This window comes from Macaca nemestrina, chromosome 8 (assembly GCF_043159975.1).
Source record: "Macaca nemestrina isolate mMacNem1 chromosome 8, mMacNem.hap1, whole genome shotgun sequence".
NCBI classification, from domain to species: domain Eukaryota; kingdom Metazoa; phylum Chordata; class Mammalia; order Primates; family Cercopithecidae; genus Macaca; species Macaca nemestrina.
In genome coordinates, this window is record NC_092132.1 from 26,428,527 (window position 1) to 26,451,199 (window position 22,673).

The window sequence follows — 22,673 nt, forward strand, 5'->3', positions numbered from 1 at the left end:
TTTGCTCTTGGCAACCCTCAGCCCCCTGCTGGCATGTTCCCTTTGTGTGAAAGCTTTTTGTGAAAAGTATTATTTTCTCTAGCATCTCATTAACCAACAACATTTCCTTTAGTTTGAGTTTCTCCTTTGCAGCCAAAAAAGAAAAAAAAAAAAAAAGACTGGGGAATATTTTGAAGGGAAACAGTAATCTTACAAAAATTTATGTTTGCATGAAAGCCTTGACTGATGATGCCTAGCTGCTCCTTCTGTTGCTACAATGGAGCGGAGATGCCAAAATTATCAGGATATTTGTGTGGTTTACCCTGTAGGGCAGTAGTTCTCAATTATATCAGATTTCTTCCATGCATTTTTACGATAAATCCTTTGTAACAACCTCCTTGCTCTCCTGAAATGAAATTCAGAGTGCATATATTTTACCTGCACATATAATTTTTAAAAATCAATATACTGGCATAACTATACTATAAAGAGTAATAAAAGGAAAGTAATTTATAATAAAATAGGCTTCACTAGAAGACATAAAGAAGTAGTGATGTGCTAGCATCTTTTTGTAAAATTGCCATGAACACATCACTAGGAATAAAGACTGGGGAACATGTGTAATATTGGTGACTCAAAAACATGGTTAGCATTGGCTTTGGTACTGTGATTTTCTGAAATGGTGAACAAATGTTGCTAGAGTTTTAAACAGAACAAGTTTTAATAATCTTCTATCACATTTTATCTTGTTAAATTCCTGAAAAATTATGGATAACAATCATGCAACAAACACTTCGTGTGTATATAAAATGGAGTTCTGGTCTAGACTCAGATACTAATAAATAGGTTTTTAAATTTAGATTACTTGTATCAGTGGTCAATAGGACATGAATGTGTGTGGGATGTGGTATTATTCTTCATTGTTCAGGATGTCCAGCAGCATATAGTCATTATGACCAGAGAAATGCCCCCACAGATTCCTAGAACTTCTCCTGAGGGATAGCACCACCTCTGTGGCAAAGTATGAGCTCTTTGCAAGCACAGATTTTCATCTTGTTCATTTGTAGCCCCAGGGTCTCCATAGTGCATGACACTAAGGTGTGTTTCCTGAGTCAAAGGAGCTATAAAGAGATCTGCTAGGGTGTTGGATAATCTGCTAGCAAGTTCCATGGATGTTCTAACAGAATTTAGCTTACTGCCAGATAGTTCACTTCTAATGTTAACTTTGATCTCTTTGAAAAGATACACATAACATCCTACCCACCTGACCAATATTTTAAATACATTTGTACATTCCTACTGTAAAGGTTCATATCAATACCTTCATGAAAGCCCATTCTTAAGTAACAAAAATGAACCAGATTCATATATTGATATTTGGAGTGCGATCTAAGCCTGGCAGGACTGGTTTTCTGGCCTTCCCATCCAGCTGGGACTGTGTGCTATCTACTGAATAGAGAATACAAGTATACACAGCTACTGAGTGGAGAACAAATGATGGTGGGTTTGGACATCAACTGTTCATTTTTGGTTTGATAAATTTTATATGTTTGTAACTTGTCTCAGTAGAGATGTCAAGTAGGCATTTAGACATAAAATATTTCAGAGTGCAGGAGAAGGCTGGGCTGGAGATTAAAAAAAATGTGTCTCATCAGCCTAGAGAAGACTTTTGGAGCCCTAGAGAAGGATGACTTCACATGCCAAGACAGAAGAGTGTGAAGCTGCCCCCAGAGCACAATTCTGATATCGATAGCCTGGTAAACAAAATGCAAATATGAACAGCACTAGCAGCCATGTTTAGAAAAGAAAACAAGAATCAAAATAAAACTTAGCAACCCACAATAGCAGGAACTAGTGAATCGGAAATCCTAGGAACATCCATAAACTATCTACGCGAGAAGAAAGAGTGAGGTATGGCCAACTTGAAATAGATACAAGGACGGTGTTTTTATGTGACATGTAATTAGTTTTTGGAACTCACTACCACAGAATATTTTGGGGTAACTAGCATAGAAAGTCTAAAAAAAGAATCATTTTAGACAGTTGTAAGGGATAAGAATAGTGTTACAACACATTAGGTAAGAAACTGAGTGGTACCCACTCTCTCTCACATTTACCTGGCCTCTCTAAATGAACGATCCGAGGCTAGAACAGTCTCTAGACCCACTAAAATGGTTCTTTCCAGCTACAAGTTGACATAATTTCCGAGGTGCTTGAGTAGTTTTTCACCCGAATTTCTCAGAAGCACCTGAGTCAGCCAGACCATAACTGGATAGAGGATGCAAGAGGAAATGAAATGTAATTCCTAAAGCCCTTCCAAAAAAAGTAATGTGCTGATAATGACTTTGATTTACCACTTTATTGTTGTGATTTTTTAAAAAATTCACCTCTCTAGATTTATAGTCTTAATACCTATTAAAATATTTAATTTCCTTGAAGCCATTTTCTTTAAAAATAAAATGAATAGCTTTGAGATTTGTACTCCAATTAAGACTGGACCTTTTCTATAACAGCCTCTTCAATAATCACCAATAAAATAGGAAAATAGGTGTCAAGATGTATTTAGATTCAAGACAAGACAGTGACTCATCTAAGCTTTGTGGCTGCCTTTAGTAAATCCAATTTTCTTCTCTGGTCTTTGATCCAGAAACCTCAGTTTTCTTGCCATGTAATACTACTTTCTTGTTCCAAAAAATGATTTCTTTTATTCTTAGAAATATGAATATCAGCACTCTATTCCTTAAAAAATTCTCCTGACCATCAATTTGCATCAATTTCACCACCACCACCATCGCCAAAGAATGTAATTTAACAATTCAGTTGTGGGTCATGGTGACAATACTTTTGCAGTGGCAGTGGTGAGAGGCAAGAGTTTCTCATTCTGAGACACATTCTTCTTGTCTTTTAGCCAACATGCATAGAAGTTATGAATGTGTGCATTTTTCATATTCCAATTAAATTTGGAAAGCCAGGTTCCAAAGTTCTCAGTTCTATTTAGTCTCTGAACTCTAATGGGTGACACCACTTCTATGGGTCTTACTTCCAGCATCGCTAAAATAGAGGTGTTAGAATAGGTGATATGTGGAAAGTCTGATGTAAAGATTTTGCCATCTGAACACACACACACACACACACACACACGATTGTGCATTATTTCCTGCTCAAAACATGCAAATATCAAACAGACTTGTCTATAAAAAACATTATAGGAGTGTTTTAAAATATTCTATTTTGTTGCCTTTGTCAAAGTTTATTCTGCCCCATTGGTTCATGTATAAGAAATCCTATTTAAATCAGTGAGACTACAAGATGAAGCAGCTTTTGAAATGTCACCTACTGTTAGGTAGTATTACTTATATATTTTAGAGTCACAAATTATTCTTTTAAGCCAAAAAATATCTTCTCATTCTGAGACACATTCTTCTTGTCTTTATCCAGTATGCATAGAAGTTATGAATGTGAGTATTTTTCATATCCCATTTAGTTAAAAGCAGGTTCAAGACATCCCCTCAGGACTTACTGAAGAGATGTAATTATGGTCACTTGCAGTCTCCTTGGACGCATTGAGTGGAATTTTCTTTGAATTTGTATTCACAAGGAAGTACTTGACAACTGCACACCATTCTTTGGAATAAATGTCAAACCTTCAGGCAGAGTAAGCATGATAATGGGTATGTTGGCATGACCATTAACAACTACACTTGAATAATACACCAGGCTGATGGACAGAAACCTCTGCACCCACGCTCTGTTTCCTGTCTCTTCTTTTAATATCCAGTAAAAATGTAAAAAAAAAAAAAACAAAAAACAAAAACAAAACAAAAAAAACCCCAACTAGATTGTGCTAAAATAAATGCCAATAGAAAGCATGAGCAATGTTTATGAGGATGGTGTACTTGTTAGTGCTCTTTGCCAGTTGTTCCCGGTTCTTCTGCCTTCCAGAAGCTTGGTGGGATAGTGTATCCTAGTTTCCTGATAAGGATGGGGTCGGGGAGAACGTGAATAGTTCTGGCCAGTAATTCATGAGTTAAAATGATATAAGTCACTTCCAAATTAGAGCACTTAATAGTTGATGTATACAGCCCTCCCAAAGTTTTTTGTTTTTTCCCTTTTCCTCCTTGACAGCAAATCAGCAATATTTCAGGTGTTGGTTGCTATATCATCCTAGGTCCTGGACAGAAGACAATGTTAAGAGTCTTCAGTAGACCAACTAGGGACTTTACTATGTCTGAGAAATAAACTTTTGTTGTTTTTAAGCCATTGAGATGCTTGAAGTTGTTTATTGGCCTGACATAAGACCCAACCATCCTTGACTTATTCAGTAGCCAAATCCCAGTTGTATCTGATCATTGAGGGTAAGCAACTGCAAAGAACATTTACAAACCCCAAAAGACTAAATCTGTGATTTTAGATTCTCCAACCCCTTCTTCATCAAAGCTATTGTTAGAAGGATTCATGAAGAAGGATCTCTTTTGCCTTCTGCTGCTGAAAATTCAAAAATTCAAAATTTAGATTACATAAAGGGTTAGCTGGGCTGCCAAGTGGGAAGGTCAACAGACACTTAACAATACACTCCAAATCAAACACCCTATTATGTGACAGTAAGCAAACAGGGATCCTGTTTTTCCTTGCTTCCAGTTCACCCTTTGTAGAAGTTCAGTTATCTTCATCTACAACTTCTACCCATTTAAGCCAGGCCAAAAGGAGGAAGCCATAAAATAGAAAGACGCTAATCATTTTTAGAATAGGTACTGTATTTGGACCTTATATACCATATTTCACTTAATTTTTACAAAAAGCCTATGATGCAGAGATTAGTATCTCTGTCTCAAAGATAAGGAAATTGAGGTTCAGAGAAGTTACGTAACTTTCCCTAATGTTACCCAGCTGAGAAATTTTTCTGCTCTATACTAGTGTATATATATTAGCTGAGTCCAGTAAAAAATACCCATTAATTAGAGGAAACCCTCTGTGGATACCCTGAACTCAGAGTTTTCCACAGGGGTTAAGAATGCCCAGGATGGGGTTCATGAGGGTCAAATCCTTGGGTGAAGTGATTTTAGTATATTTCTCATCCTTTTTTCAGCTCCTTCTTCAAGCTTCAGGTGTTTACCATATTTCTTTTCTTAGCAATTAAGCGCCCTAGCCTTAGTGGATATGAGTCTAAGCCCAGATTCCCTAGGTAACAGAACATAAAACAAAAACTTTGAGTACCTTTTAGAAAGTGCAGTCCTGGGGAAGCAGGAGAAAGTGTATGATGAGTAATGTAGAAAAGGAAGAGAACAGGGAGCAAATTACTGAGAAGCTATTGCTTAGTATAAATTGCAACTGATTACTCAATCTCATAGGACTGTCTTCCAGAGAGGACTGTATTTTAGGACAAGAGAAGAAGGGAGAAGCATTTATTCACCAGTATGAGTAGATAGGTGGATGGATGAATAGGTGGATGGGTGGATGGATGGATGAATGGTCAAATAGGTCGGTAGGTAGATGGATAGATAGTAAATCATATTGAATTTTGTGTTGTAGTTGGTCATTTATATGTCTGTCTTCTTCATAACTGCAAGTTCCCAGAGGGAAAAGTCAGTTGTTAAAGGCTTAGGTTCAGACAGGATAGGATTTAAATCCCAGCTTGAATGTGTGCTAGTTCTGACACCTTTAAAAAGTCACTCAACTTCTTTGAGATTCGGTTTCTTTATATGTAAAATGGGGATAATCATATCTCATTAGAGATTGTTGCAGGGAATGGAAGGTAATAGCAAGTGAAGAAAGGGCTGAGTATAGAGCCCACTATACAATAATATAGTATACTAAGTTATTAATATTTGCCGTATCACCCAGGGCTTCCAATATGATGTTTTGCTCATCATAGACATGCAGTCAATATCTGCAGGTTTAGCTTGGATTCTGTTTTAGTCCATCTCTTCTTCTAGTTTCTATTCTATTTCATCATCACATGGCTTTTCGTATCTAGTTTTCACCAGCCGTCCATTGTCATATATTGATTGGGCTTTAATATAGGTCATTAAAAACCAAAAGGGATTCATAAGGTAATGTGAGCAATGCATTATCTTCAAAGAAAAGCAACTGTAGAAATAAAATGGAACTTAAAAATTGATGCTCAAAAATATCAACATATAAAAATATTTTTCCAGTTCTGAGCCAGAATGCCAGGGATTGTAGCTGGAAGACCCCGAGGTAGTGGTGCTACCCTTGTGCTTGTCAGGTGGGCCTGAATGAGATAATTACAATGAAAAATTCGGCCATCCCTGCTGTTGAATTGGCTTTACAAACTTGATGCCAATTCTCAAATCTGATGATTAACAGAAGCCCAAAGGAAGAAATATTAAGATCTATGAGATAAAATATGTGCGATTTCTGTATATCTTCTTGGGAAAGTTTTAAGCATATCCCTGCATTACAAGTTCTCTTTTCTCAGATTTTTTGTTGTGTTTTTTTTGTTTGTTTGTTTGCCTTCACTTGTTAATCTGTTAAATATTGTCTATAACATTCCCCTGAAGAAGCAAAAAACATCATAAGCAAATTCAACCTAACAATTATGATTGATTCCAAACACAAACAAGGTATTGCTAATTAATTTAAAAGCCTTCAGACAACTAAAGGAGACTTCTGAAGGGAACAAAAATGACACTGAAAGTTAAATTTTACCTGAAGACAGTTCTTCAGCCTCAAGGGAAGCAAAATCGTGTGGAATCTGGCCCAGTGACTCATCTAATAAATCATAATTGTTTGTGTTTCTTTTCCCCTGTTCACCTAGGAAAACAGTTGGAAGCAAATCAGGTCTGTATAGATGAACAGATTTAATTCATTTGCCCTTCCTGCCTTACTTAGAGACATAATCCTTGGCCAAACAACTGGCTATTGTGAAAACTATTAAGCAGTGGTAGACTCTCAGGTGGGGAACTGGCAGCAGTAGATAAACCTCTCCCATGAGTTGTCTGCTCTTTTCACACATTTACCTTTAAAATGGAAGTTAAGAACAAATGGAACAGTACATACAAGACACCATGTGAGATGAAAGATGCTTTAAAAAAAATCTCTTCCTTTAGGCACTTTCGGTCATCACTATCATTTTACAGATGAGAAAATTGCAGGCTTTGTGCTTATCCTTGCGAATGTATCCTTTACATGGTGAATATTTATTGGCATCTGTAGAATTCCAATGATCCAAATGACACATAGTAGATAATCAATATGTCTATTGATTTGAAAAAAGTTAGATATATTGAATACTTGCCATTTGTAAGACACCATGCTAAGCATTTAAGAAATACAGAGACAAATTATTTTCTAGCTGAGTTTTCTAAACAAAGTCATGGAACTGCCTTGAATCATTTGTTTTACACCAAGAAAATGATGCCAATTGGGAAGATACTGAAACTAATTTTATCAACAAATCCAAGGTGCTTTTTTTCTGGAGACAAGAACAGGGTAGATAATGAACTTACGGCACAATTTAGGTGTATTACTTCATACAGAACAAGAATCTTCAAAATGTCTCCAGAAATGAGTCTGATTTGAAATGTCTTCTACTTCCTACCTCCTGTGTAATGAGTATGTGTAATAATGTCTCATGATAGTCTGACCCATATTTCTTACCAAGTTTGTGTCCCTTCGTTGATTTGAAATATAACAATTGTACTGAGGTAGGTAAAAATAAGGCTTATTTTTATTGTAGAGGTGAGATCATGGTTACTAAGTAGTGGTGGAGCTCAATTTGGAATTATGGTATGCAGATTCTAAATGCAGGTTTCCCAGCTGAAAGTGCTTTTGTTAATTGATTGATCAAATAGCCAAGCTGTGCACTTTTTCAGAACTTACCCATTTAGCACCTTCTTTTTTTTCTTTAATACTTTAAGATCTAGGGTGCATGTGTACAACATGCAGGTTTTTTACATAGGTATACATGTGCCATGTTGATTTGCTGCACCCATCAACTCATTTACATTAGGTATTTCTCCTAATGCTATCCCTCCCCCAGCTCCCCAGCCCCCAACAGGCCCTGGTGTGTGATGTTTCCGGCCCTGTGTCCAAGTGATCTCATTGTTTAATTCCCACCTGTGAGTAAGAACATGCGGTGTTTGGTTTTCTGTCCTTGTGATAGTTTGCTGAAAATGATGGTTTCCAGCTTCATCCATGTCCCTGCAAAGGACATGAACTTATCCTTTTTTATGGCTGCATAGTATTCCATAGTGTATATAGATTTAGCACCCTTTTTAAAATTCTCTGTGCTTTTTTTTTTTTTTTAATCCTTCCCTTTTTCATCCTACCTCACCAAATGTTTGTAAGTCTCAAGGGTTAACACTTTTGTCCTTTTTGGCTTGTACACAATTTCCTTGGGTAATGTCACTCCAGTCTCTCTGCTTCTAGAGTAATTTATGTGCTCATAACCATGAAAGCTATGTCTTCAGCTGCTTTTCTGTCCTGAGTTCCCAATACATACTTCTAATTGTCTACCAGACATCATCACTTGAGTCTCCTATAGAAGGCAGATAAGATGTTCCAAATCAAATTCATTCTCTTTCTCCACAATTGTTGGCTCTTCCTGCTGCCAGTAATTAATGGCAACACCACATACCTACTGGCTAGAATTCATGGATGTGCTCTTCAATTGCTTCTTAGCACCACCCCCTCCCAATGTGACCAGGCAACATGTCATACCTATTCCTTCCTCTCCTTCTCCATTACCAGTACCCCTTACAGTTTCCAACCTCTTTCTCTATTGAGTCTTTTCTTGCTCTTCTTTCTCCCCTTTTATTCCTCCAATTGTTTCGCAGTGATTTGTATTTTACATCAGAATGGGCTTTTGGATGCATGCTAACATTAACTTATTCAACTCCACTTAGCCATATTCTCAGAATATAGCAATTGTTTCAATGAGTGCTTGTTGAATGAATAAATGAATTATTTGAGGAATGGAGGAAAAGGGGAGAGGAGGTGTAATATAAGACTATAAAAAATCAAATAAACTGACATTCACAGGAAGATGGTTTTTGATAACTTTCATGACTTATACTACAAGAGATCTTTAGTAAATAGTATATATCCTGGATGTTTCCTTTCTTGGCTAAGATGAACTGTAAACTGACATGGTTTTCAAACTGACCAGAAGTTTAGCTAACTCTGGGTAGTCCTCAAATAGTTCTTTGTGGCAAAGATCATGACGAGGGATCACAAAAGGAACTCCCAAACCAACTGGTTATTTCAGACTTTGTGTGGGCTTCTTTTAATGAATTTCCCTAAATGGAAACCCACTGTGTCACTCATGGTTCTGCATACAGAGAGCAAGCCCAGTAGTATGGGATTGGCTACATTGCATAATACAAAAATAAACTTGCTGGACCAAGTGTATTCTTTTGTTTTTTTAGGAAGACGCATACACCAGTAGAATTCTCTAGTCAAATCAATTGTGATCTGAGAAATTTTCAACTCAGTAGCTTTGGACAAGAGCTAGTCTTAGCACAAAGAAAAGTCAAGGTCAGTTTATCTGGACTTCAGGAAGGTTGTGATTGATGTCCTAATATTGGTGATCTTCTAACTCTATGCCCTTGAGACTGAATGAAAACTAAGCACTTTAGGGCTTACTTTTGGACTATGTATGAAGAGAATAGTGTAAGGGAAAGCATTTGGTAAATGTTAAAGGATTTGACCAAAAAATTCATTTTATATGACACATGCTCGAAGTTTGAATTCTGCCTGCACTAATTACTATGATGTGAAGCAAGTTAATTACCATGACTCATTTTTATAGTTGGTGAAGACTTAATGATAACAACAATGATTAAACATTCTAAGTAGGTACAAACCAAAATATTATATACATTGTTTATTCTTCCACTGTCTGACACAGAGTTGCTTTAATACGTGTATGCTCCGATGAAACAGACAAAACAGGCCAGGCATGGTGGCTCACGCCTATAATCACAGCACTTTGGAAGGCTGAAGCAGGCAGATTGCTTGAGCCCAGGAGTTCAAGACCAGTCTGGGTGAGACTCCATCTCAATAAAAATAAAATAAAATTGATATAGACAAAATAAAATTCCAAGCTCAAAATACTTATTTTTTTCTTCTTGCATATACCATTATGATACTTTCCTACTTCTTAAATATGATTAATTGCAAAATCAGAGCATTTAATAAAAATTATATACATATATCTTAAATATTTTATTTTGACTTAAAACATTTAAATAAACATTCATTCCTCTGTATTTTGAGATACAACTAACCTCCTTCTTAGAGACGGTGTTTGCTAAGTCTCATGCTGTCTTTCTTACAAAACCCCCTTCTGTAAGTATTACCCATTCATTCAGCTTTGGAACTTAAAGCTATTTATGAAACTAATTGATTAAATGATCCTTCTAGGTGTTTTCCCTGTCTTAACAGTTATCTCACCTATTCCAAATTCTGCAGTAGGTTGTTTTTTGTGTGTTTTATTTTGAGGGTAAGGGAAAGGCTTCATTTTTCTCAAGTCATTCCAAAGCATTCCATTTACTTTTCATAGAAAAATGTTTTTCACATTCATGTTTGTTGGTTTACAAAAAATTTAATTGAATTTCCTAATTATAGTTACAACTAGCATAAACAGATTCAGAATTGACTTTTGTTAAGCATACAGCTCCACTGGTAAGATCAAACATGAGCTGGCTTGCTAGAGGAAAGGCATAACTGATAAACTGGGAAATCTGGTGATTTTACAGGGGGAATGGAAGGCATGGGAGAATCTGAGAAGGGGAGATTGGTAAAGAGTTCTGCTATGAAGAGGGGTTTCACAAATAAAACAAGGTGGAACAAGAAGTATGAAGGGGATTAGAGCAACACATTTTTTTCCAAGTTTACTGGGTAATTAAACTATGAAACCAAAGGATAATACAATGATAGAGCTAGAAAAGGCATTAGAGAACAGCTAATTCAATTCACCCACCATCTTCACCCACTACCATCGTCTGCTAGCATTTGATATGTGAGAAAAGATGCTTAAGCTTAAAATGGAAAATTCTTTAACATTGCTCAACATTAAAAATGGAAGGCAAGGAGAGGGACAAAGCTAGCTGAGATGGAACCTTAACTGTCCTTTCAAAAAAAGGAATGGAGGCTTCAGGAAGAAATTCTGGACTGATGAGAAGCACTAGATTAGAAGACTTTCAGGTTCTCTTCAAGCATAAGTGGTCTATACCAAAGGATGGGTAGCCAGGGAATGGGAGGAGGATGAAAGAAAGAACACAGAAAAAAAATCATTTCTTTTTTAAAAGTCAAGCATAAAACACACAAAAAATAGAGTAGCGTTTTGTTTTGTTTTGTTTTTGTTTTGAGACAGAGTCTCGCTCTGTCGCCAGGCTGGAGTGCAGTGGCGCCATCTCGGAGTAGCTTCTTCTATAGACAGCACCTCATGCTTCAGCAGACACTCCTATGCATGTGTCCCAGCTTGGGCAGATGGTCATCAGGGGTCTGCATTTTACACAGAAATGAATTTTTAAGGTCTTATTAGGTTTAAAATATTATCAAGTGGCAAAGGGGCTGTATCCAATGTTAAGGTGATCTGTCCTGTGGCATCTTTTTCATTGCTTTTCCAGGAAATAAGCAGAAGAAACCGAGAGAAAGGACTGAGATGAAGAGCTCTATTAATCTTGCCCATCCTCTGTCCAGTAACTGAGTCCAGAAATTCTGTGTGGGAATTGGGGCTAACCAAAGATTAAGACCTAAACATCCAATTTTGGCCACACAGAGCCTGTCTTTTTACCAAAGTGGAAAAATCTTCAACTAAAACACAGAGGCCCAATTGACCTTGCTGAAAACAAGTTTGTAATTTCTCAAGGCTTTCCGAGTTTTAAAACTGTGTATGATTATTCCACGTGATAGCCTTGGAGACATTACCTTCATTAACATACTCTCTAATTCTTAAGTTGACCTTATTTTTTCATTTTCTCTGTGGGTTCCCTTCACCTCAACCTCCCTGTATCTTTAAGAAAGAGCAACACATTTCTGAAGTATGGTTTTTGGAAACCAACAATATCATGTCCAAATACCTAGAAAAATATAAATTGCATCAGTGTTCTTGGTCATATCTGTATTTATATGGCTTTTTCTAATGAAGATCACAAGCACCATCTGTAGAGTTTTCCCATCCTGTTCTCATTTTTTGGCAAGGGAGGAGAGTCCGTGTGTTGATGAACAAATGGGCACACCTGAACCATGTTGAAATGGGAAAGGGAAACCAGTGAGAAGGTCTGCTGGGGAAAACCTTTAGGACTCCTACCTACCAGGATGTGACTCACTTAGCAGTGGCACTCAAGATAAAGGAATCCCTCCGGATCTCTATGCCAGGCCTCTTGAAAGCAAACAAAACTCAAAAGTGGCTTTCCAGGAAACTGAATGTGAACAGCAAGAGAAAATAGTATTTCTCATTACTTGCACATGTTTTTGCAAGTTGAATCAGGAAATCTCATTTTATAATATTGAGAATTGCTTATACAATAGGAGCCCTGAATTATATATCATATATAATTCTCCGATATATTATAGGATTAATTATATCATAGGAGCCCTGAAAGATGTCCCAGTATATATTCAAATGACAAACTAGCAAGAAAGTCAGACATGTCATCTTGCTTTCTTGCATTACTTTGATCATTATTTGTAATTATTTGCCGTAATTATTTCTTATTATTGTCTGCATGCTCACTCAACTGTGCACTTGAAGGCAAGGGCCATTTGTGTTTTATTCTTGCCACATGCTAAGTTCCCTCCATGATGCCTGGTACATAGTGAATGCTCAAAATGTGTATTGAATGAAGAAATAGGTTCCATCTATTTCTGAAAGATTCAGAACAAACCAGAGCTGCCACTCACTACTGGTCCATTTCTTTAATCTAGTGTCAACCCACTCCACCTGAGACAATTAAAATCCCCAGGAAAATTCAAGAAGATGCTTTCACTAGAAACTCTCAGGTCAAGGGAGTGTCCGGAAAAGACCACTGAAGCACCTCTGAGCTTGCACTGAATTTTGCTTATTGTTGGTTGGGAGTTCCTTACATTATAGCACTCCCTCTCTTTGAAAATTGTCTCTGTGGAGAGGTCAATGACTCTGGATGAGATGTTTCATTCTCCTCTTTCGGTTTATCAACTCATATTAGGTCAAATCCGCCCAAACACTTGCCATGTTTCCGTAAGAAGTGAATGAAGTTACTTTAGTTAAAATGTTCAAATGCTTATGAAAAGGGCCATTCTTTATCTTTGCCACCCCTAATTCAAAAGGGTGTGCTGTTTCCCTAGCTTGGCATGCTTTTTCCAGGTCAGGGGGTTCCTGTGAGATTTCCTGAATTCTGCAAAGAGAGTTTGGAAAAAATTATTGTTTGGTTTACCACCTCCCCAAAGCCTGAAAATAGTCAGTGTTGATCCCTATACCAAAAACAAACAAACCACCCCCTACACACAAATAACACAGTTTCTTCTGAGCGTGTGATTCCTGTAATTAGTGTGAAGAACTACTTCATTGCTCCCTGGAAGACCTTTGGGGATCTAAAATACAAGATAGAATACCCACTTGAAACTGTCCTTCCAAGTGGCACCCTTGTCCATGAAATCCTCTTTCCCCTACTCCACAGGCCTCTTCCTGCCATTATGTATGGAAACTTCTGAACCCTGCCTGCTCCCTGAAATTTATCCCAGTACACCTGAAGAGATGTGGTTGTTTAATTTGCTTAATATTTTTTTTTAGATGTCATTCACCTATGAGAGTCAAGACTGCTGATTGATATGATGTTTAGAGAAAATATCAACCTTACATTTGAGGAAACTTTTCCATGAATTGCAAGCTTATGGGAACAGGGGTCATATCTGACTCACCAGCATATTCCTGGTGCTTGACACCTAGAAGGCATTCAACATATATCTGTTGCATGAATGATGACAGGAATGACTGTTGTAATCATGTACCTTCACATATCACCGACTCTTCCGTATTTTCTTGGAATCAAAAAGTCTTAGAATAGGAAAATTGAAAGAGGTATCCTTTCTGAAAGAGGTATCTTTTAGTCCCCAGTACGAACACCCTACTTAGAAATGTTAATCTCCCTATTTTCCCCTCCATGTTTCCAGGCTTCTTTACCTACTCTCTCTCTCCTTTTTTTTTAAAAAAACAATACTTGCATAATTTAGTATAAAGTATTATTTTTACTCCTCTAATTGGATTAACTCCATAAGGGCAGGATTTCTTGCCTCTTTTATTCAGAGTTGTATCCCAAGTGCCCAGAACAAAGCCTGGCACATACGAAGGACTCAGTAATTATTTGTCAAATGAATAAATGAAAAGATAAATTTTTAGTATGCATCCCAGGCGTCAGAAGCACTGCAGGTGTTTTAAATCCCCAGGCCCAATCCCACATCAGTGGAATAAGCATACTTAAGGATATGAATCCCAGGAATCTACATTTTTAACAGGTGATTTTGGTGTAGCTGTTCTGAGAACAACCAGTTAATCCAACTCACTCACCTAGAGATAATCCTGAAACCCAAGAAGACAGTGTCTTTCGGGTCACATGGTAATTCAGCAGTGCATCTAAGTGTTATAGTTCTATTTTGATGGGCTTTCTACTCCAGTCGTCTTTGAGCCTGGATTTTACTTAATATGTAAAATCCAGCAGATAGCACTGCTATCTGCATTCCTGGTCTTTGAGATTAAGCTCCTGGAGGCAAAAAATTATGGCTTCTAAGCTTACTTTGTGGTAAATCTCATTAGGCTTAAGGTAATACAGGACTTTTTGAGTTAAATGATACTATTGCACATAAGAACAATGCTATTTTCATGCTAAGATGCCACTGCGTTCCTTTCTCCTTCTAGTTTCTGGACATCTCCATTAAGTGGACCACCCAGGAAACATTTCCTCCAAAGTACCTTCATTATGATCAAGAAACCTCTCATCAGCTGTTATGTGACAAATGTCCTCCTGGTACCTACCTAAAACAACACTGTACAGCGAAGTGGAAGACCGTGTGTGCCCCTTGCCCTGACCACTACTACACAGACAGCTGGCACACCAGTGATGAGTGTCTATACTGCAGCCCTGTGTGCAAGGAGCTGCAGTACGTCAAGCAGGAGTGCAATCGCACCCACAACCGTGTGTGCGAATGCAAGGAAGGGCGCTACCTTGAGATAGAGTTCTGCTTGAAACATAGGAGCTGCCCTCCTGGATTTGGAGTGGTGCAAGCTGGTACGTGTCAATGTGCAGCAAAATTAATTAGGATCGTGCAAAGTCAGATAATTGTGACAGTTTAGGAGAACACTTTTCTTCTGATGACATTCTAGGATAGCAAATTGCAAAGGTAATGGAACCTGCCAGGTAGGTACTATATGTCTGGACTGCTTCCAAAGGACCATTGCTCAGAGGAATACTTTGCCACTACAGGGCAATTTAGTGACAAATCTCAAATGCAGCAAATTGTTCTCTCATGAGATGCGTGATGGATTGTTTGTTTGTTTTTTGAAGAAACCAACTCGAGTTGCACTGCTGATAGTTGATCTATACCTCTGTGTTTCACTTCAGCATGGACACCTTCAAACTGCAGTGCTTTTTGACAAACATCAGAAATGTTAATTTATACCAAGAGAGTAATTATGCTGATATTAATGAGACTCCGGAGTGCTAACAATAAGCAGTTATAATTAATTATGTAAAAAATGAGAATGGTGAGGGGAATTGCATTTCATTATTAAAAACAAGTCTAGTTCTTCCTTTAGCATGGGAGCTGAGTGTCTGGGAGGATAAAGACTATAGCAGCATCTCTTCAATGAGCTTATTCTTTATCTTAGACAAAACAGATTGTCAAGCCAGGAGCAAGCACTTGTCTATAAACAAAATGCTTTCTCTTTTGCATCTTGAACAGCATAGGTTAGGGCTCATGTGTATTGAATCTTTTAAACCAGTAACCCACATTTTTTTCTACCACACTTGTGAAGCTTCAGTGCAGTCTATAACTTTTCATAGCTTGAGAAAATTAAGAGTATCCACTTACTTAGATGGAGGAAGTAATCAGTATAGATTCTGATGACTCATTTTGAAGCAGTGTTTCTCAACTTCAGCCCTACTGATATTTTAAGAAATATCTGGATTCCTGGGCTGGGCTCCCTTTTGTGGACAGCTGTCCTGTGCATTGTAGAATTTTAGCAGCATCCCTGGACTTTAACCACTAGATACCAATAACAGTCGTCTTTCCCCCATGCGACAACCAAAAACGTCTTCAGACATTGTCAAATGTCGTCAGGTGGCAAAATCGCTCCTGGTTGAGAACAGGATCATCAGTGCTAAGTATTTGTAACTATTTTAACTCTCAAAACTTGTGATATACAAAGTCTAAATTATTAGATGACCAATATTTTAGGTTTAAAGGCATACAAATGAAACATATTCAAAAATCAAAATCTATTCAGTTTCTCAAATAGTGAATCTTATAAAATTAATCACAGAAGATGCAAATTACATCAGAGTCTCTTAAAATTCCTCTTGGTATGAGTATCTGAGGGAGAAATTGGTGTTATTTCCTACTTTTTATTGGACGGTACTTTGGGACTCAAAAGCTAAGCTAAATCGTGTGTGTGTGGTGGGGGTGTGGAATCCCATCTGATAAAAGCAAATCCATGTAATTCATTCAGTAAGTTGTATATGTAGAAAAATTAAACGTGGGCTATGCAGCTTGGAAACTAGAAAATTTTGAAAAATAATGGAAATAACAAGGATCTTTCTTAAATAAGTATGAAAATCTGTTTGTAGAATGAAGCAAGCAGGCAACCAGAAGACTCAGAACAAAAGTACACATTTTACTCTGTGTACACTGGCACCACAGTGGGATTTATTTACCTCTCCCTCCCTAGAAACCCACACAGTGGTTCCTCTTGGGAAATAAGAGGTTTCCAGCCCAAAGAGAAGGAAAGACTATGCGGTGTTACTCTAAAAAGTATTTAATAACCGTTTTGTTGTTGCTGTTGCTGTTTTGAAATCAGATTGTCTCCTCTCCATATTTTATTTACTTCATTCTGTTAATTCCTGTGGAATTACTTATAGCAACCATGGCGAATTCTAAACTGTAAAGCCAAATTTCCCATCATTATAATTTCACATTTTGCCTGCCAGGTTATAATTTTTATATTTCCACTGATAGTAATAAGGTAAAATCATTACTTAGATGGATAGATCTTTTTCATAAAAAGTACCATCAGTTATAAAGAGGGAAGTCATGTTCAGGAAGGTCATTAGATAAAGCTTCTGAATATATTATGAAACCTTAGTTCTGTCATTCTTAGATTCTTTTTGTTAAATAACTTTAAAAGCTAACTTACCTAAAAGAAATATCTGACACATATGAACTTTTCATTAGGATGCACGACAGGTACGTATCTCAAGAATGACAAGATTCTTAGGCTCGGCACAGTGGCTCACACCTGTAATCTAAACACTTTGAGAGGCCAAGGCAGGCGGATCACCTGAGCTCAGGAGTTCAAGACCAGCCTGACCAACATGATGAAACCCTGTCTCTACTAAAAATACAAAAAAAGCCGGGCATGGTGGTGCACACCTGTAATCCTAGCTATTCAGGAGGCTGAGACAGGAGAATTGCTTAGAACCCTGGGGGCGGAGGTTGTGGTGAGCTGAGATCCCACTACTACACTCCAGTCTGGGTGACAGATGAGACTCTGTCCTCACTGCGGTCCCCTCTCCCTTTCCACCCAAAAAAGATTGTTCTTCATGCAGAACATATGGCAGTCAACAAAGGGAGACCGGGGTCCAGGTGTCCAAGTCACTTATTTTCAGTAAATTAACAATGAAAGAACACCATGGAATCCCTGCCCAAATACCTCTGCTTATGATATTGTAGAATTTGGTGTAGAGTTGGATCCCATTTAAGGAGTAGGATGTAGCAGGAAAGTACTAAAAACAAACACACAAACAAAAAACTTCTCTTTGCTTTGTAACATGGTTCCTAAGATAATGTCAGTGTAACGCTGGAAGTAACATTTAATATGTGAAGGTTTTAGGCTGTGGTTTCCCCTCCTGTTCTTTTTTTCTGCCAGCCCTTTGTCATTTTTACAGGTCAATGAATCATGTAGAAAGGTAAGAGACAGGAGATGAAACTACAACCAATCCATTTTGCCCCCTTTTTATTTTCAGGTTTTGGTAAAAGATGCAATGAGGTAGGAGGTTGACATTTTTTATAAATGAAGTTTAATAACTTTCTGTAAGCTTTGATTTGTCTCTTTCATATTTGTTATCTTGCATAAGCCAGAATTGGCCTGTAAAATCTACATTTGAATATTGAAGTCTAAATCTGTTCAACTAGCTTACACTAGATGGAGATATTTTCATGTTCAGATACACTGGAATGTATGATCTAGCCATGTGTAATAGACTCAAGTGCTTGAAGGCATTTATTTTTAATAGCATCTTTAGTTGTTGACTGGTTCAAGTTTTTCTGCCAATGATTTCTTCAAATTTATCAAATATCTTTCCATCATGAAGTAAAATGCCCTTGCAGTCACCCTTCCTGAATTTTTAACGACTCTGCTCTTTTAAACAGTTTAAGCAAATAGTATATCATCTTCCATTTACTATGTAACTTAACTGCAGGCTTAGGCTTTTGAGTCAGCGGCCAACTTTATTGCCACCTTCAAAAGTTTATTATAATGTTGTAAATTTTTACTTCTCAAGGTTAGCATACTTATGAGTTGCTTCACAATTAGGATTCAGGAAAGAAAGAACTTCAGTAGGAACTGATTGAAATTTAATGATGCAGCATTCAATGGGTACTAATTTCGAAGAATGATATTACAGCAGACACACAGCAGTTATCTTGATGATTTTCTAGGAATAATTGTATGAATAATATGGCTGACAACAAGCCCTTACTGCCACTCAGCAGAGGCTGGACTAATGAACACCCTACCCTTCTTTCCTTTCCTCTAACATTTCATGAGCATTTTGTAGGTAACGAGAAAACTGACTTGCATTTGTATTACAAGGAGAAGAAACTGCCAAAGGGGATGACGGTGGAAGTTTTGTTCTGTCTAATGAAGTGAAAAATGAAAATGCCTAGAGTTTTGTGCAACATAATAGTAGCAGTAAAAACCAAGTGAAAAGTCTTTCCAAAACTGTGTTAAGAGGGCATCTGCTGGGAAAGGATTTGAGGAGAAGGTACTAAATTGCTTGGTATTTTCTGTAGGAACCCCAGAGCGAAATACAGTTTGCAAAAGATGTCCAGATGGATTCTTCTCAAATGAGACGTCATCTAAAGCACCCTGTAGAAAACACACAAACTGCAGTGTCTTTGGTGTCCTGCTAACTCAGAAAGGAAATGCAACACACGACAATATATGTTCTGGAAACAGTGAATCAACTCAAAAGTGTGGAATAGGTAATTACATTCCAAAATATGTCTTAGTACGATTTTGTAGTATCATCTCTCTCTGAATTGAACACAAGGCCTCCGGCCACATTCTTGGTCAAACTCACATTTTCCCTTTCTTGAACCTTCACCAGCTAAGGCTATTCTTGATGGATCACTGCTAAAGCTACAACTCAGAATCTCTCAAAAAGTCATCTTCTCACAGATAACACCTCAAAGCTTGACTTTCTCTCCTTTCACACTGAAATCAAATCTTACCCATACCCATGAGTGATGGGCAGTGTCAAGTTTGCCACTGAGATGGAATTAGGAGAGTCGAGTCCAAATTATAGAATTCAAGTTATATGTTATTACTTTCGAGATTGTCTGTATGATTAGCTAAAGTATAAATTGGCAACTAAGAAGCAAACTGACATAAAAATGATGACAAATTAGGCCAGGCATGGTGGCTCATGCCTGTAATCCCAACACTTTTGGGGGCCGAGGTGGGCAGATCACTTGAGGTCAGGAGTTCAAGACCAGCCTGACCAACATGGTAAAACCCCATCTCTACAAAAAATACACAAATTAGCTTGGCATGATGGTAGGCACCTGTAGTACCAGCTACTCGGGGCTGAGGCAGTAGAATCGCTTGAACCCAGGAAGTGGAGGTTGCAGTGAGCTGAGATTGTACCATTGCACTCCAGTCTGGGCAACAGAGTGAGATTTCATCTCAAAAAAAAAAAAAAAAAAGATAAATTAGAAATGTGTACTTGGCTTTGTTACCTACGGTATTAGTGTATCTATTGCATGGAAGTTCCAAGATACTCTGGTTGTGTTAAGCTCTTCACTGGGTACAGGTCACTAGTATTAAGCTCAGGTTATTTGAATGCATTCCACGGTCGTGATGACAATTCATCAGGCTAGTGTGTGTGTTCACCTTGTCACTCCCACTGCTAGACTAATCTCAGACCTTCACTCAAAGACGCATCACACTAAAGATTATTTGCTTTTTTGTGTTTAATTAAGCAATGGTATAAACCAGCTTGACTCTGCCCAAACAGATTTTTGTACTACAAAGAAGTTTATGAAGCATAGGAACGTGAATTGATATATATATATGAGATTCTAACCTAGTTCCAACATTTTTTCATTGTGTAATTGAAATCATACACAAGCCATTTAGCCTGTTTTCTTATCTAAAAAAAAAAAAATGAAGGAAGGGGTATTAAAAGGAGTGATTAAATTTTAACATTCTCTTTAATTTAATTCATTTTTAATTTTACTTTTTTCATGTATTGCACACTTACTATGTGGTACTGTGCTATAGAGGCTTTAATATTTACAAAAACACTGTGGAAGTTGCTTCAGATGAATATAGGTAGTGGAACGGCAGAACTAGTATTCAAAGCCAGGTCTGATGAATCCAAAAACAAACCCTCATTACTCCCGTTTTCCAGGATATACTTACTCTACCCAGATGCTCTGGCCTTTGTAATGCCTATATAAATAACATAGTTTTATATTTGGTTATTTTCCTATGTAATGTCTACTTATATATCTGTATCTATCTCTTGCCTTATTTCCAAAGGTAAACTATATGTCTAGATGTGGGCATAAAATAACATAGTATTATTCCAAATTACTGTTCAAATTCCTTTAAGTCAGTGATAATATTTGTTTTGACATTAATTGTGAAGTTCCCCGTGGGTAGTAGGTAAACCTTTAACAGAATGTTAATATTTGTATTCTTTATAAGAATTTTTGGCTGTTACATATTTACAGCAATATGTCATTCTAATTAGACATTTACTAAACTTTCTCTTGAAAACAATGCCCAAGAAAGAACATTAGAAGGCACATAAGCTTAGCTGGTCTCTGCCACTAAGACCAGCCAACAAAAACTTGATTTATTCAAACTTTGCATTTTAGCATATTTTATCTTGGAAAATTCAATTGTGTTGGTTTTTTGTTTTTGTTGATATTGAATAGACTTTCAGAAATCCAATTGTTGAGTAAATCTTCTTGGTTTTCTAACCTTTCTTTAGATGTTACCCTGTGTGAGGAGGCATTCTTCAGGTTTGCTGTTCCTACAAAGTTTACACCTAACTGGCTTAGTGTCTTGGTAGACAATTTGCCTGGCACCAAAGTAAATGCAGAGAGTGTAGAGAGGATAAAACGGCGACACAGCTCACAGGAACAGACTTTCCAGCTGCTGAAGTTATGGAAACATCAAAACAAAGACCAAGATATAGTCAAGAAGATCATCCAAGGTAAGATAATCTAAAATATAAAGATCAATCTGAAAAAGTTTCCACCAACTGATAATGTAGATGTGATTCCAAAAATAGTTATACAAGATTTTGTTCTCACCCCTGCTCCTCAGTTTCCTTGTAAAGTATGTTGAACACTCTAAGAGAAGAGAAATGCATTTGAAGGCAGGACCATATCTCAGGGAATCTGCTTTCAGATCCCTTAACTCTTCTGTAAGCAGTCCTTCTAGACTACCAAGGAGAAGCTCTATAACAACTTTGAATCTTACATTGCATCTCTACCAAGAAGCTCTGTCGTATTTACTTGGTAATTTTCTCCAGGTAGGCTCTAGGTAGCTTACAAATATCCTCTTATTAATCCTCATGATATGGCCTATATTAAAATTATTTTCATAGCATATATTATGAGAATTAATGAGATAAAGTCTGAAAAATGACTCTTGTAGGAAAAAGCTAAAGCAAAACATTCTCACATTTTACAGGTTTATGTAAAGATTCTCCATTAGAAATGGTGAGAGAGAGAAATAAAGAGAGATAGGGAGAGAAGTGGGAAAGAATCTGAAGAAAAGCAGTTTCATCCAGTGTGGACTGTAAGTTTTAGGACACATGATGGATAGAGTTCTAACTTCAGTAAGCATTGGGAGGACATGCTAGAAGAAAAAGGAGGGAGGGTTTCCATAATGCAGACAGGGTCAATGAGAAATTCATTCTGGTCCTCACCAGTAGTTAAGTGACTGTATAGTCTTGCACTACCCTAAAAAACTTTTAAGTGTCTGAATCCGAGGTAACAGATTTTATGAGACCAACATCTTTGAGAGCTGAATGCTTTTGTTCATGCAAAGAGTAAACTTTTATTCTGTTTTAGGCAAACCAAAAGTATTCTTTGAACGTATAATTAGCCCTGAAGCCAAAAGAAAAGAGAAAATCAGAGACTGTTAGAATTGGAAGCGACCAAATTCCCTATGTTATAAATGAGGATATTTTAACGCAGAAAGATGAACTGATTTGCCTTAGGGCTCACAGATACTA

The 22,673-nt window shown here is 37.3% G+C and overlaps 1 protein-coding gene across 1 annotated transcript in view; it reads left to right on the forward strand.

The window, feature by feature from the left end:
• LOC105468534 (TNF receptor superfamily member 11b) overlaps window positions 1–22,673 on the forward strand; it is a 28,313-nt gene that overhangs the window by 3,832 nt on the left and 1,808 nt on the right. The window contains exons 2-4 of the mRNA XM_011718765.2: window positions 14,840–15,209; window positions 19,210–19,401; window positions 21,420–21,644. Of these exons, the coding sequence (XP_011717067.2) occupies window positions 14,840–15,209; window positions 19,210–19,401; window positions 21,420–21,644 (787 nt within the window). The remainder of the gene's footprint in view (window positions 1–14,839; window positions 15,210–19,209; window positions 19,402–21,419; window positions 21,645–22,673) is intronic.